A 15,263-nucleotide genomic window follows, 5' to 3' on the forward strand; every position below is an offset into this window, starting at 1 on the left:
AAAAACCATAATAGTATCTCAAAGCTACTAAAATAACACTGATTTGAATAGGCTACTGTTTGAATATTTGTTATTTTTCTAGCAATAAATACTAAAACAAAAATGTCAGTTTAATGACTTTTGTTTATTCTTTTTTTCTTGGTTTTTTTTTTGTTTGGTCATTTAAAATAAATAAAAGTAATTGAAACAAGTTAATTTAAAATTTATGACAAAATTATGCAACTGGCCCTGTTGTATGATTTAAATATTCCTATACACAGAAAATGTTAAGACCAATTTTTTTGTAACATTCATGGAAAGTGTCTGATACAGACAGATAATGGCAGCCATGATGCCAGCAAACAAGTGTGTGTGTGTGTGTGTGTGTGTGTGTGTGTGTGTGTGTGTGTGTGTGTGTGTGTGTGTGTGTGTGTGTGTGTGTGTGTGTGTGTGTGTGTGTGTGTGTGTGTGTGTGTGTGTGTGTGTTGGAAAATTCACTCTCAATTTTGAATCATGTCTATAATCTTGGGCCGTGTGTGTTTGATCAAAGTGTTATCTCGAGTTATAGCTTGTGTTCTACAGGCCGTGATTGTCAGCAGATGTGTCCAAGTTTGAAGATTTTTGTAGTATCAGAGATGGACCAACATGGGAAGCAATTTCTTAGACAAATGTAAGGCTTTGTTCAAAGATTCTGCAGTGGAAGACAGTATGAAAACCAAACATCCTGACATGAACGAACGGTATCCAAGCAGCCGCAGCGATCACAGCAAATCTGGCAGAAAGCGCTCTCTTTCCCGGGCTAATGATGGCCCACAGCATAAAGAAATCTCTACCACTTAAGGCCATGCGATTTTTGTCAAGATTTTGTAGTCAATTTGCAAGAAAGTTGCAGATTTTTTTTTTTTTTTCAAACATTTCCAACTTTTTTATCGTTATCATCGGAGAACCAAAGTAACACAGAGAAACAAACAGACTCTCTCTGTGTGTGTGTGTGTGTGTGTGTGTGTGTGTGTGTGTGTGTGTGTGTGTGTGTGTGTGTGTGTGTGTGTGTGTGTGTGTGTGTGTGTGTGTGTGTGTGTGTGTGTGTGTGTGTGTGTGTGTGTGTGTGTGTGTGTGTGTGTGTGTGTGTGTGAAATTGTGATCGGCAAACTTCCCCTGAGGACGGAGTCCATCAATGTCAAGCTAGTGTTCTGCACAGCCACCATATGAATTAAATACACATCAGAATCAAAGAATACTTAGCAAATTATGTTCCCAAAAACCTTTAACATGTTCCCAAGTCAGTTTTCTGTATTGAGCAGAAAATTAAGTTTCGGTAGCCTTATTAACATGGACATCCCGACAAACCATCTGCCATTCTGTGATATTTTCCCATAAACCCGCTGTAATAAACAATCTGTCAAAATGTAAATCGAAAACGTCGTGAAATGTTGTGAAACTCTGTCTGAACTGCCAGAGGGCAGAAGCAAATGAATGATGGGTAATCTGTCGGACAAACATAACTGCGTTGTAGCATGACCATCTATACGCTGTGAATCTAGAGTAAACAAAACCTAAACTAAGATGCAACAACACAGGAAACAAGCAACATTCTGTAACTAAGTGTAAAGACAGTGACAGCAATGTGTTGTTGGTTGATTCAAGAGTTATAAAACATACACTTTAAAAATGATATTATCAATAAATTATGACAACATATGTTTTTACATTGCTTTAACTCATCAAAATAAGGTAAGCAATTTTCAACTTTTTTAAAGGTTAAACAAGCTCATTTTTTTTAAGTCAGTTTGATGAAATTTAAGTTGAAATGACTGAAACATCCAAGTTCAATGTACTTAAAAAATTTAGGCAGCGTATTGGAGTATAATAGAAATGCATAATTGCTATCTTTTTTGGCCTAATTATTTAACGAACAATGACGTTATTGAAAGCAATGCTCTCATTCACCATGTCCTTAAAGCACTTCTGTGAAAGGCCATTCTTCCACAGGAAGTTGACATACGGTGCCCGCCACAAACCACACGGTTGCATCCTTCTGAACAAAATGTTCACACAGGCGTGGGATGGTGCGCGGAGCAAGAGTGCACGATAACAGAAGATAAGAGTTTATAAGTGCAACTTCTCATCAAATGTAAATTAATCAAGATGATTTGAGAGAGGAAGTTGTTTTCTGGGTAAGCTGACTGAAATTGCTTTATTACTTTATATCAGTTGGTTTCATTTCAACACGGAAATATTTGAAATAGGTGTAAATAAGATGCATACAATGAAGAGTAGTGCATTAAGAATTGAATGACATTAGCAATAATGGAAATAGCTGTAAATACCAAGAAATGTTTACAATAAAAGCATCAAAATATGGCAAAAATCATGCATTATGTGTCAGGAGGAGGTAGTCTGAATAAACTGGCTGAAATTACTTTGTTACTTTATAAAGGCGCCAAACTTTCCACATCATTAAGTGTCTTTTCAGCATGTAAATATGTTTTTGGAAATAAGTAAACAGCAGCAGCTTTGTTTTTGTGAAGTTTTTTTCATAAAATGCAGATTAGTGCATGAATAATAAAAAAATGAAATTAGCACAAATAATACATTATGGGTCAGGAGGATATGTGATCATCCCAAATGACCAGTCTGAAATTGCTTTATTACTTCATAATGCATAAACTTTCCACATCGGTCGGTTTCATTGCAGCAAATATTTTGCAGCTTTGTTTTTGTGACCTTATTCTGCATAAAATGCAGAGTAGTGCATTAACAATACCTGACATCAACAATAATGAAAATCGCAGTAAATTTTAAGAAAATAATACAATAAAATCAATAAAAAGTAAAAAATATGGCACATATATTGCATTATGGGTCATGTGAACATCTCAAATGACAAGAAGTCTGGGTAAGCTAGCTGTAATTGCTTTATTACTTCATAAAGGCATCAAACTTTCCATGCCAGTCTGTTCATTTCAGTACATAAATATGTATTTTGAAATAAGCTGCTGCTGTGTTATATTGCATAAACTTCAAAGTAGCACATGAAAAATATTGACACACATATTGCATTATAAGTTAGAAGGAGGGGAAAGAAGTCTCTCAAAGCTATATGTTAACAAACAGTTCTCCTACCCAGCGAATGCTCCTCCTAGTGCATGAAGACAAACAGTCTTGCCCAGTTACTTAACTTACAGTCTGGGAGTTTCCACGTAATTATCTCTCATGTATATAAAGCCTATGAACTTTCGAAATTGAGTAAGCCGTTGATATCTCCATCTCGATGGTGGAAACGTTCCGTCGTTGTTCTTAAATGTAAACTCACCTGGAATCTGTTTCTTACAGGACATTAACTCAGCACGCAAAGGACGACAGATATTTTTTGCATTATTTTGCATTTTGGGATTGAAATTGTCCATTTCTCTTTTTCACTGAAAGCTTCCTCTCAGGATGAACGCCAACAACTCCAGCCTGGTTCCCTTTTTCCCAGGACCCTTGCTTGTTCTTCCTCTGGCGCTGGTCATCTTCCTCACAGTGATGGGGAACCTGCTGGTCATCCTGGCTATTGCTCGCAGCCCTCAACTCCACACAACCACCAACATCTTCATCATCTCCATGGCCTTTGCGGATCTCATCATGGGCTGTGTGGTCCAGCCCTTGGGCGCCAGCATGGTGGTTAGCGGGAAGTGGCTGTTGGGCAAAACGGCTTGCGACCTGTGGACGTCCGTGGACGTGCTTTGCGTCACGGCAAGCATTGAGACGTTGTGCGCCATCGCGGTTGAGCGTTATGTTGCGATCACAAGACCCCTCGAGCATCAGGTCCTCCTGGGCAAGCGCAGAGCTGGCTACATCGTATGCATAGTGTGGATGGTGTCGTCCCTAGTTTCCTTCGTGCCAATCATGAACCATTATTCTCGTGCAAATTCCAACGATGCGCTACACTGTTACAATAGCGAAGAGTGCTGTGATTTCCATACTAACCCGACCTATGCCGCCATCTCCTCAGTGGTGTCCTTCTATGTGCCCCTCGTGATTATGGTGTTTGTGTACGGGAAGGTGTTTGCCATCGCGACCAGACAGCTGAAACTCATCGATAAGGACAGACTGCGCTTTCCGAACACAGGCATGGAAGATTCTAGTGAAAATATTTCTGCAAGCAAAACAGCTGGTGGTTATAGGCGGAGGTCGACGAGGCATTGTGTAAAAGAACACAAGGCGCTCAAGACACTGGGGATTATTATGGGCATCTTCATTTTGTGTTGGCTACCCTTCTTCCTCTTCAATATCATCACGATCTCTAAACCCAAGGTGCTCCTCCTGTTGAACTGGCTCGGCTACACCAATTCAGGCCTAAATCCAATCATCTACTGCCACAGTCCCGAGTACCGTAACGCCATCCTGAATCTCCTAGGGTGCAAAAAACTGGCTAAGAGGCTAAATCGCGACTCCATGCACAAACATCTACAGAGCCTCACCTCATACATCCAAAGCAACAGTTCTGTAAGGATTGATTGCTTGAGTCACGAAGATCCGACTGCAGAGGGTGGGAACATGTGCTCTGACACGTGTACAGTTCTTGAAGTACAAGAGGTAGCAACTCAGCCTCTCAATGACTGAAATGTGGCACGGATCAATGTAGAAGAGACGTTTAAGGTAAGGGCGAAAAAACTAAAATGTGTTGATGCCTCAACCCGTTCAAGTTGGTGAGGTGGGGTGTGCTAATACTTATCTAAGGGATCTTCACCTTGAGGATGATCAAATGGCTGGGGGAAAAAAATCCCATTAACATTTAAAACACCAAGAATCCCTAAAAACTACATGCTAAAACTACTCAGAACACCTTATACCAATGCTCTGGAAAGCATTCGCTACACCCTAGCATTACGGCATTGAGTTCTGAAGCAGCACTCAAATTATCTTCTGAGTATTCTACACATTTACTGATGCAAAAGACCCTCAAATATATGATCCCCCAGCTATTTATTCCTCCTTTACAGAGTGATAGAAAAACGTGATATTAAAAATAAAATTATAAAATTATATATATAAAAAAACTCTTTCACTGTGCTGAAGCCAAGAGCAATGATTAAAATATGATCTGGAAAATATTATGATTAATAATAAATTATTATTATTAATAATTCAAAATAATTTTACATTAGAATTATTGATTCACAATAGAGCAGAAATGTATGGTTTTGGTTTAGTTTAGTCAACTAACTACTGAAGTAATAGTAAAGAATGAATGGTAACAACACATTATTTTACAATGTCCATGTGACATATGTTACATGTACTTACCATAGTATGCATGCAACTAACCCTCAACCAAACCCTAATCCTACCCTAACCCTATAGTAAGTACATGTAGCTAATTATTATTCAGTAGGCTACTTAAATATATAATTACACTGTAACACGTTAAAATAAAGTGTAACCTTTTTTTTAAAGTAACAGTTACGCTACTACATGTACTTACTATGGTAATAACAGTAAATTATGCATAGTTATAAGTAACTAACCCTAAACCAAACCCTAACCGTAACTCTATACTGACATGTACAGTAGTTAATTACAATTACTCAGTTCTTATTTGAGTAAGTGCAATGCACCTTTAAAAAAAAGTGTAACCGAATGAACTCTAACAATCAAGCTTATCTTTGAAAAAGCCACATATGAGACACTCTCACGCATACTGTACCATTTCCATGTGGATGGTGATTGTGGTTTTGTCAACTTATCACTTTCACATTCATGTGAAAGCATTTCAGTGTTTCACTGAACTTCCTCTTTGATTAATGGAATGCACAGAACAAAACAACTAACACCTATAGATCACAAACCTAAATATACAAACCTAAATATTCACTTTTGAGTACACAAGTATTATTAGCTTGAGTTATAACTCAAGCTAATAAGACTAGTGTACTCAAAAGTGAACTCAGAAATGTTATGGTCGTCGGAGGCGATGGCCTCGTGGGCAACCTGGGTTGGAGTCCCGGCTTGGGGAACTTTCCCTCTCTCTACCACTTCACTTCCTGTCAGTTCTCTTCTAGCATATCTCAATAAAGGCAAAAAAACACCAAAAATAAATCTTCCTTAAAAACATTCTATGGTCATATTCAATACAATTTTGACGTGCAAAAAAATCACATACAATTTGCTGACAAAAACAAGCAACCACACAAGTGAGGATTTTTTGGTGCTTCTCAGAATTACATGGGTCACAGCATGCCACATCGTTTCCATGTACTATTATCCTGGATCTGGAGTACGACGGTGATGATTACACAAATTAGGACATAAATCTATACCTCTTCTTCTCCAACAGAGAACCGGAGTAGCAGCCTTCAAGATTTGTCCCACAATGCATTTCATTCCAATCTTGATAGATGTTAAAAGTACCTCTTATCCTTTACCTCATATCCTTTAAAATACTCCTCAGGTGATATCAGCCCCTCAAAACTGATTAGAACAACACAATTCAAGATGTTTCTGAAGTGGCTGAAATGAGTTGGCAGAGACATTCTGAAGTGTGCGTTATGAGCATGTGTGTGTGTGTGTGTGTGTGTGTGTGTGTGTGTGTGTGTGTGTGTGTGTGTGTGTGTGTGTGTGGATCTTAAGTGTTCATGACCTCATTAATGTGAGATAATAATAGGAGACTAGAGGTAGTGATGTGACTGTTTCATGATGCTGGAAAAGGACTTGAGTGCTTAAGTGATGAGCTCATATGTGTTTTATTTGATTATATATATAGGCTACTATTTTAATCTTTTGTACATCTAAGCTTCTTCTTTTTTTATTAGGCTAAACAAGATTTCTACATTTTCTGAGAAAAAAAGGGAATAGTGATTACTTCGACTTAAGTAAAAATGTTAAACAATCATTTTAAATGTGGTCGGTAAGCTTGTTTCCTACATATAACAACAAACAGTGTGAACCGTGAGGCCCGATTAGCAAGCAAATGACTCTCATGAAACGGTTCTTTTAAGATTCACGAAACAGCCTCTGCTTGTGAGTCAGCAGTTTCCTAAAAGCATTGTGATGATTGTGGAGATGACTGGACAGTTAGAGAAAGGAGTTGACATTTTTCTGTAATGTCCGATTTGATATAAACCAGGAACAGTTACTGTGATGTATATTTAGGTTTGTGATACACTACTGTGCAAAAGTTTGGGCTCAGTAATTAAATCTTTTTATTTATTTAGCAAAGACACATTCAATTGATCAAAGTGACAGTAAAAACATTTAAAATGTTACAAATTATTTCTATTTCAAATAAATGCTGTTCAAGTGAACTTTCTATTCATTAAAGAATTAGGCAGCTAAATATATATATATAAAATAATTAATTAATTAATTAATAGAATATAATAAATATTTCTTGAGCAGCAAATCAGCATATTAGAAGGATCATGTGACACTGAAGACGGGAGTAATGATACATCACAGGAATATATTATATTTTTAAATAATTACAATAGAAAAGTTATTTAAGATTTTAATAATATTTCACAATGTTTTTACTGTATTTTTTATCAAATAAATGCCTTGGTGAGCAGAAGAGACTTCTTTCATTGAACTAAAAGATTAAAAACTAAAATGAACAAATTAACAAATCTCAACAAGCCATACCTGTCAGTCACTTAGAAAAAGAATATAACACCTTAAACAAGCTGCATGCTTTTATAGATATCATTGTCTGTAGTACAATGGGTGAGTTGTGCACCAAAATGAAATAATTAAAGTTTGGGAATGAGCAATAGCTTTAACAAGCACAACTAATAAATGATTAATATAAGCGAAGAACTGAGTGAACAGTACAGTACAGGCAGCAGAATCTGGCACACATATAATATTTCTGTTCTGGATCAGAATTATAGTTCAGTTTGTGGTTGTTTTAATCAACAACATAAATCTTATGCCACAGGGGATTAGACACAAGTGTACGTGAATCACATGTACTTATGGAGATTGAAAAGAACACCTTGAGACACTGCAGACACAAACACATCTGAGAAACATTTCAGCATAATCCCTCTGATGTCACAAAAGACATGTTGATATAGAAAAATACATATTGTGCGTAAACAACGAACATGTACAAGTACCAGGGCGCACAGAAACACATGCACTAGCTCTCTGTTCTCCTCCAGATCAAATGTCTAATGATTTCATAATTATTTTCCTCCCACAGGGACATTGAAGATTGGAAACAGATCCTATGATTTTCAAGGGAATCAACTGTACTCTGACGTCATGCTGTTCAAGCGGACCCCGACTGTATTACATTCACACCATGTGCGAAGGCAAAATAGACCAATTTTCATAGTAAAAATGATATTGAGAACAAAACCGTGACATAAAAAATGATCACGCAGAGAGTGGTTTTTGAAGTCCTAAAATGCCATCTCTTTACGTTACAAACCATCAGAAAAACAAACAAATTTGTTGTGCATGTGGACAAAGTTTTTTCAGTTCAATTGGCCTCTGGAGATGAATTTGAATGAACAATGCTCAGGGTCCAAAACATGAGTAAAGATTGCCATTGGTGATTAAAGAAATTTGAGAGCCGCTTGCCCATTGGTCGGAAAAAACAGGAACATAATGAGCACATCGCACAAGCATGTGCTGCCCTTGGATAGTGCCATATAGTTAGTTTGGATATTTTTCTTCATTTCAAATAGCTCCAAAAATGGTGCTATAACATTTCCAATCTCAGTGGAAAAAATACCATCGGAAAAAGGATGATTGGAATTACTCTTTTTCTCCAGAAGTACATGGAATATTCCTTGCAATAAATCACCAAAACGCACACGTGCCACAATGACTGGCCAAAAACAGACAAATCGTTCAAATTTTTAAATTCTAAATAACAGTTTCATGGAAGGAAATATTGAAGGTGATTCTTTCATCAGCAGGTGTGGCAAAGCATTCATTCTGGACGCTACACGCACTCTGGAGTGGATCAGATTGACATTTCACTGGCTGTTTTGTGCCACATCTGTTCGATTTCAACACTTCAGCATCAAGCTAACAGCCCAGATTAATGCAGTGCCAAAGCTTTTGGCTTATAAATACGGCCAAACAAATCATGACAATTGAACAGTGTTTGGTTTGGGATATTGGTGTTTTGATCAAATGTGAATGTGAGCTGGCATCATCAGTGTGGTTGGTGGTGAGAACAAACTTCTGTTCATCTTCTGATCAGAGCACCGCGAGTCGCCTTTACTTGCTTCTTTGATCCTGACTCTGTAACTTTTATCCTCACAAAAAAACCTTGAAGAGGTTTGAAGCCGAATGAATAAATGCATGCACTTTGTAATATATTTTAAAAAATGTATCTATGTTCAAAGTCTTCGTGTGGAGTGTTTTTCACGGAGCAATCTTGAAGAGCTACGTGGAAATATTTGATTTTCGAATAACAAGCTGTTTCTTCATGTTTTTATCAATTCAAATCAACACAAGGGAAATGAGTCATTTTAATTGAGTCTGTTCTCTCTACTTGTCATTGTCTTGTGGAAAACATCAAATGCATTAGTTTGATAAAGCTCAACTCCACAACTATTCAAATGGTGGAAGCATTGTAATTAACAGCAGTCTCACAAAAGGTCAGAAAATCATTTGCAACTTCTGCCTTTAGTCTTTTCCACGGCTGTCTGACACATCAGTCTGAAATGAGCATCCTGAGGTTTTATTTCAAAATGAGATGCAAAAATCTGCCAATCTGAAGGCGAATGCCAGCTTGATCCCACTGACAATCAATATGAGGACCTTAATATAAAAAAGAATGTTTTTTGCTGAATAATAATTTTTACCTTCTGGAGGTTTATGCACTGCCGGCTAGTATGCTAATCCAAAGAAAAAACACCTGCCGGAGGAACAAGTTTGAAATATTCATATTTTTTCTGTATGCAATAAGTATACTGCTTGCATTATAGGGATTTTCTTTATGCAAATTAGGCAGAACTGAACAAAATACTATATCCCACAATATGTGCATTATATGACTTTCCATGTTATGTGTTACAAATGAACTGTAAGTTAAATCTGCCATGTTTTTCACCTCTTTCGTTTAACTTATTAAATTGATTTGATTAATTGCTTTTTCTTTGCTGATGTTTTTTTAAAATTACCATTCTGATTAAAAATGCAAAATAACTGTATTTATAAAAATCTAATAAAAGGATTTAGAAGAACTATACAATATAGAAAGGTACTGTTTCACATACTTTTGCTATTCCATTCTCATCTGAAAGTGTACATGAGAAGAAACACACTGATAACTGCAACTGCAAATGTGAAAAACGTACCATGACTTTATCCAAACTGAATTAATTTGTGTCATGCTCATGCATAATAAAATGTAAATCTCTGAAATTTCAAAGCAATAGTTTATTACGAATGCACTCTACAAAGAAAGCCAAAAATATAGTTTTAGCATTAATCATGAGCTAGCATATGCTACTCTTCCAGCATCATATGACATTCCCCGACACGAGTGCTACTAAAATAGGCCAATGGTTGAATCACAAGAAAATATAAACAGCATAATAAATAGCATTAGCTTTCAAATCTTGCAGAGTCCATAACACCGTCTGTCTGGATTCACATTGAGCAGCTGCAGCAACTTAACAGAGTGAATAAGGTCAAGAATTTAGAAAACCCACTTAAGCGCACCTGCTTACCGTAAGCTGACTAGTACACCTATTTGTTACATTACAAACACGCTATTTAACAATAGCTAAACATTTTGGATACACACTGATAAAAATGATTCTGTGGTCAAGTAAATAGGCTAAAAAAATATATATAATTCTACATTAAATAATTAGTTCAGGCAAGAATAAAAAAAAAAGTAAGTTCTACATGAGTACTCAATTCAAGCTATAGAATAATGTTCTCATCATGCACTGGGGCATGAATAATTAATAAGGTTGAGTTAATTTTCTTTGCAAAAATGATCCATTGAATGTTACTGTTATTGTGTATGAAGGGCCCTGAAATCCATTTTATTATATTCCCAAATTCTATTGTATTTTGTTTTTCAAATTCCGTTTTTTTTTTATTAATTATAAATTGTATTAATAAAAAACAAATCTAATTATTTGAAATCATGAAACTTATACAATTTAACAGCAATTTGTTAAAACTTTATCAAAAATAAAAAATGTAGGGCATTATGAAATACATTTAATTTTTTCTCAAATTTCATTTTATCTCTTTACCAAATCCTGTGTTTTCCGGTAAAAATTTTCTGGATTCCATTTGAGTAGTTTAATTACATTTTAATAAACAAAAGCATGTCTAATTAATTGAATTCACAAAACAACTTACAGTAATTTATCAAATTTTCTTTATATTTGTATATTCGTTTTTTAACCTTTTAAAACTTAGTTAAGTAGATTTTACTTAATTCTACTACGTATATGTGAAAATTTACTTTATAAAATCTGCGTACAGAAACTTGCAAAGAAGAAAAATTAAGTACTTACTTTATTGTATTTGCTTATTGTTTTTTTCAGTGCATATAGCTATGATGAAATATGAGGTTTAATAAACATGAAATGTGATGTCGATAAATTAATTTAGACTTAATGTGAGATTCAGGGGCGATTCTAGGATTTCAATATTAGGGGGGCTCAGATGAGGGTGATTAAAAAAACCCCATTTATATTATTGTTTGTAATGTAGCCTATATTAGGGTCCAATACATACAGTAGGTTCTACAGTATCTTTCAAGTCAATCCCTGAATATTAATTTCATTTCAAATAATTTTAACTAACCAGATCTTATTAATTAATATTCATTCAGATTATAGACACACCATTGGACAATCTCAATGACATTCTGTATGTGTCTGACCAATGCGACCTCCGGTTTTGAAATGTACAAATGTATTTACTATTTTAGAGAATTGTTCAACACCTCTAAAATCACACCGATGATGACATGAAAGCCATGCAGGCTATTGTTTTTTTGCGTCATCACAATGTGATCGGTTTATGTGATAAACATGTAGAGAACAATCAATCGTTGCATAGGAAGTGATTATCGGGCGATTGATCAAGAAGAGCATCCTTTAAAAAGTCGTAATTCTTTTTCTTTTTTAATTATAGTATTTTCAGTTTTACAGACAAATAAACAGTACAATCACAGGACAGGACCAAAGAAAACTACACGCATAAAAACAACAACAACAACAACAAAAAACTACCTCAGTTAGATTCAGGTTTGCAGTTAACCACAACACTAAGCACAGGCAAGGGAGGACAAAACTGATTTTTGCCCAACGTGACATTATGGACAAGGTGAAATTGTACAAATGGACCAAATGAGATTTATAAAATACGTAAAAATACGTAAAAAGACACCAATGCCACTAAAAAACTTCACCTTCAAACTACAATTCTAAAGCAGCTTTCCCATTTATTTCATTATGATTATAGATACACAACATGTAAAAGGCATGGTACCCTTTTAGAGTGTTAATTTCCTATAAGTTAGGCTATTTCACAGACACATTTAGTCTGAGCTGACATGATGTTAAATAAAATATTGAAAGAGAAGCCTCTCTCTCTCTCTCATCACTTTAGTTAGGCCTATGTATAGCCTAATGTTTGCTTTAGAGAGGAAAAAGCTTCTTGAAAATTACTCTCGCTTTCTGGAAAATGCATAGCCCAGGCATAAAAGCCTGTACAAACCACAGGTGTGATTGCTCATGAGAAGCAGCCTAGTGGTTCCAGCACAATGCTTCCTCATCACAGTAGAGCCCAGCTCTCGTCATCTCTGATTCATACTCCTGATGCACCAGCACTGCACTCGCACAATACACTGCACTCAGTCAGCTCATCAAAGTTGTCAACAGTCTGTCTCTCTGTCTAGAACAAATCCAAAGAGTAAAGATTGGCTATGTAGTTGACCGATTTTTCCAAAATATGTCAAATTAAATGCATTTATGGTTCATTAATGCCCCCTTCAGGTTGTAATAATTCTCATCAGCTGTCTCAGTGGTTATTAATATTCGTAAATTTGTCCTTGCCTTAATCTTTGGATAATTACACCATATGCCTCTCTTCAAAATAACATGAAAAAATAGTGTTTTATGCAGTTCTCATGAAAACATGGTGTTGTTTCATAATGCATTTGTATATACATACATACAAACATAATAAGGAGGAAATATATAAATATTAAAATAGTATAGCCTTATGATATATATCAGGGCTCGACATTAACACATGTCTGGGACAAGTTTTTAAAGAGGCAAGTCATCAGACAACTATATATAGGGAAGCATCGAAATGCAAGAATGATTCTGATTTTATTACATTCAGTGAGCCGTGTACAGTTGTGGTCAGAATTATTGGCACCCCTGGTAAATATGATCAAAGATGGCTGTAAAAATAAATCTGCATTGTTTATCCTTTTGATCTTTCATTCGAAAATATCCAACCTTTCACTGCAGTAAAAGAATTGAAAGTAAATCACATTGTGAAATAAATGGTTTTCTCCTAACGTTGGCCATAATTATTGGCACCCTTTTATTAAATACTTTTTGCAACCTCCTTCTGCCAAGATAACAGCTCTGAGTTTTCTCCCATAACGCCTGGTGAGTTTGCAAAATAACTGACAAGAGATCAGAGACCATTCCTCCATACAGAATCTCTCCAGATCCTTCAGTTTCCCAGATCCATGTTGGCGCTTCTTCTCTTCTGTTCACCCCACTCATTTTCTATAGGGTTCAGGTCAGGGGACTGGGACGGTCATGGCAGAAGCTTCATTTTGTGCTCAGGGACACATTTTTGTGTTGATTTTGATGTGTGTTATGGATCGTTGTCCTGATGAAAGATTCAACCACGGTCCATTATGAGATTTCTAGCAGATGCCGTCAGATGTAACATTTTTATCTGTTGGTATTTGCTTGAATCCATGTTACCATGTATCTGAACAAAATGTCCAAAAAAATAGGCCCACAACATTAAAGGTCCAGCGGTGTATTTAACCCTGGGTATGGGGTACTTTTTATCCCTGTTTGCACTAAACCCATCTGGTGGGTTTGCTGCCAAAAAGCTCTTTCTTTAGTTTCATCTGACCATATAACCAGGTCCCTTTTGAAGATCCAGTCGTGTCTGACAACTGAATATATGCTGGAGTTTATTTTTGGATGAGCGAGGAGGATTTTTCTTGAAACTCTCCCAAACAACATGTGATGATGTTTGATTATATATATTTTTAGGCTTTCTGACCCCAAGACTCTCTGCAATTCTCCATCTGTGATCCTAGGAGAGTCACCCTGGTGTGCAATTTTTCTTTTTTTTATATTAATGGGAATTTATATTTCAGAGATATTTTACTCATAAAAAATTCTAGGGGTGCCAATAATTGTGGCCAACGTGTTATGGAGAAAATCATTTATTTCATAATGTGAGTTTCCCCCCACTTTCAATTATTTTACTTTAATGAAAGGTCCATGAAATCAAATGAAAGGAATGAAAGATCAAAAGGATAAACAATGCAGATTTATTTTTACAGCTATCTTTGATCATATTTACCAGGGGTGCCAATAATTCGGACCACAACTGTATACGTATGTATAATATAATATATAATAAATAATTGTATAATATAATATATACAATGACATATTGGTGATATATTCCAGTAAATTGATAACCAACAACAACAACAGAATAAAAAAACCTTCAATACTTCTGAATCTTCAGCAGAGACTGATATAGGGCACAGGTGGTACCTTCTCCTCTATAACTGCCTGAATTCAGTCTGTCAAAATAATATCATTTCACCTGCTATTTTTGCATGCATGTGCTTATTTCACTGATGCGGTGTTCTTTGAATAAAGCACATGCCTGCACAACAAAGACGCAGGGTAACAAGAACAGATGAAGCTCTAGGTGTGCAGGTTCATCAGGAAAACAGGTAAGAAGAGTTCAAGTGAAGAGCGCTCACAGTAAAAGACTTCTCTCACTGTCCCTTCAATGCACAAACCTTCTGATCATCCATCCAGACTTCCATATACTCAGGAGTAAAGGAATAAGCAGGAGCTGAGTTGAATGATGTGTGTGGAATGATGGAAGAAGGCATTTCTTGCCCCCAGGGAACATCTATTGTTATGATGCACAAGCAGCAAAGCACCAGACCCCAACTGTTAGCTCTCTCTCTCTCTCTCTCTCTCTCTCTCTCTCCTCTCTCTCCTCTCTCTCTCTCTCTCCTCTCTCTCTCTCTCTCTCTCTCTCCTCTCTTCTCTCTCTCTCTGTGTGTTCAACAGAAGTGA

The 15,263-nt window shown here is 36.2% G+C and overlaps 1 protein-coding gene across 2 annotated transcripts; it reads left to right on the forward strand.

The window, feature by feature from the left end:
- Positions 1 to 1,997: 1,997 nt before the first annotated feature.
- adrb3b (adrenoceptor beta 3b) lies at positions 1,998 to 10,182 on the forward strand. Of its 2 annotated transcripts, none has more exons than XM_082157871.1 (3): positions 1,998 to 2,153; positions 3,313 to 4,620; positions 8,165 to 10,182. In XM_082157871.1, exon 2 carries the CDS (start codon positions 3,418 to 3,420, stop codon positions 4,582 to 4,584), a length of 1,167 nt encoding a protein of 388 aa, XP_082013997.1. In that variant the 5' UTR covers positions 1,998 to 2,153; positions 3,313 to 3,417; the 3' UTR covers positions 4,585 to 4,620; positions 8,165 to 10,182. The 2 variants fall into 2 exon arrangements, with proteins under 2 accessions (XP_082013997.1, XP_082013998.1); XM_082157872.1 differs by having other exon boundaries at positions 2,003 to 2,153; positions 3,406 to 4,620.
- Positions 10,183 to 15,263: the final 5,081 nt, after the last annotated feature.

This window comes from Leuciscus leuciscus (assembly GCF_965113295.1).
Source record: "Leuciscus leuciscus genome assembly, chromosome: 24".
Taxonomy (NCBI): Eukaryota; Metazoa; Chordata; class Actinopteri; order Cypriniformes; family Leuciscidae; genus Leuciscus; species Leuciscus leuciscus.

Bases quoted from the DNA above. Each gene is read 5' to 3' on its own strand.
- adrb3b (XM_082157871.1), top strand. From the start codon at position 3,418: ATGAACGCCAACAACTCCAGCCTGGTTCCCTTTTTCCCAGGACCCTTG.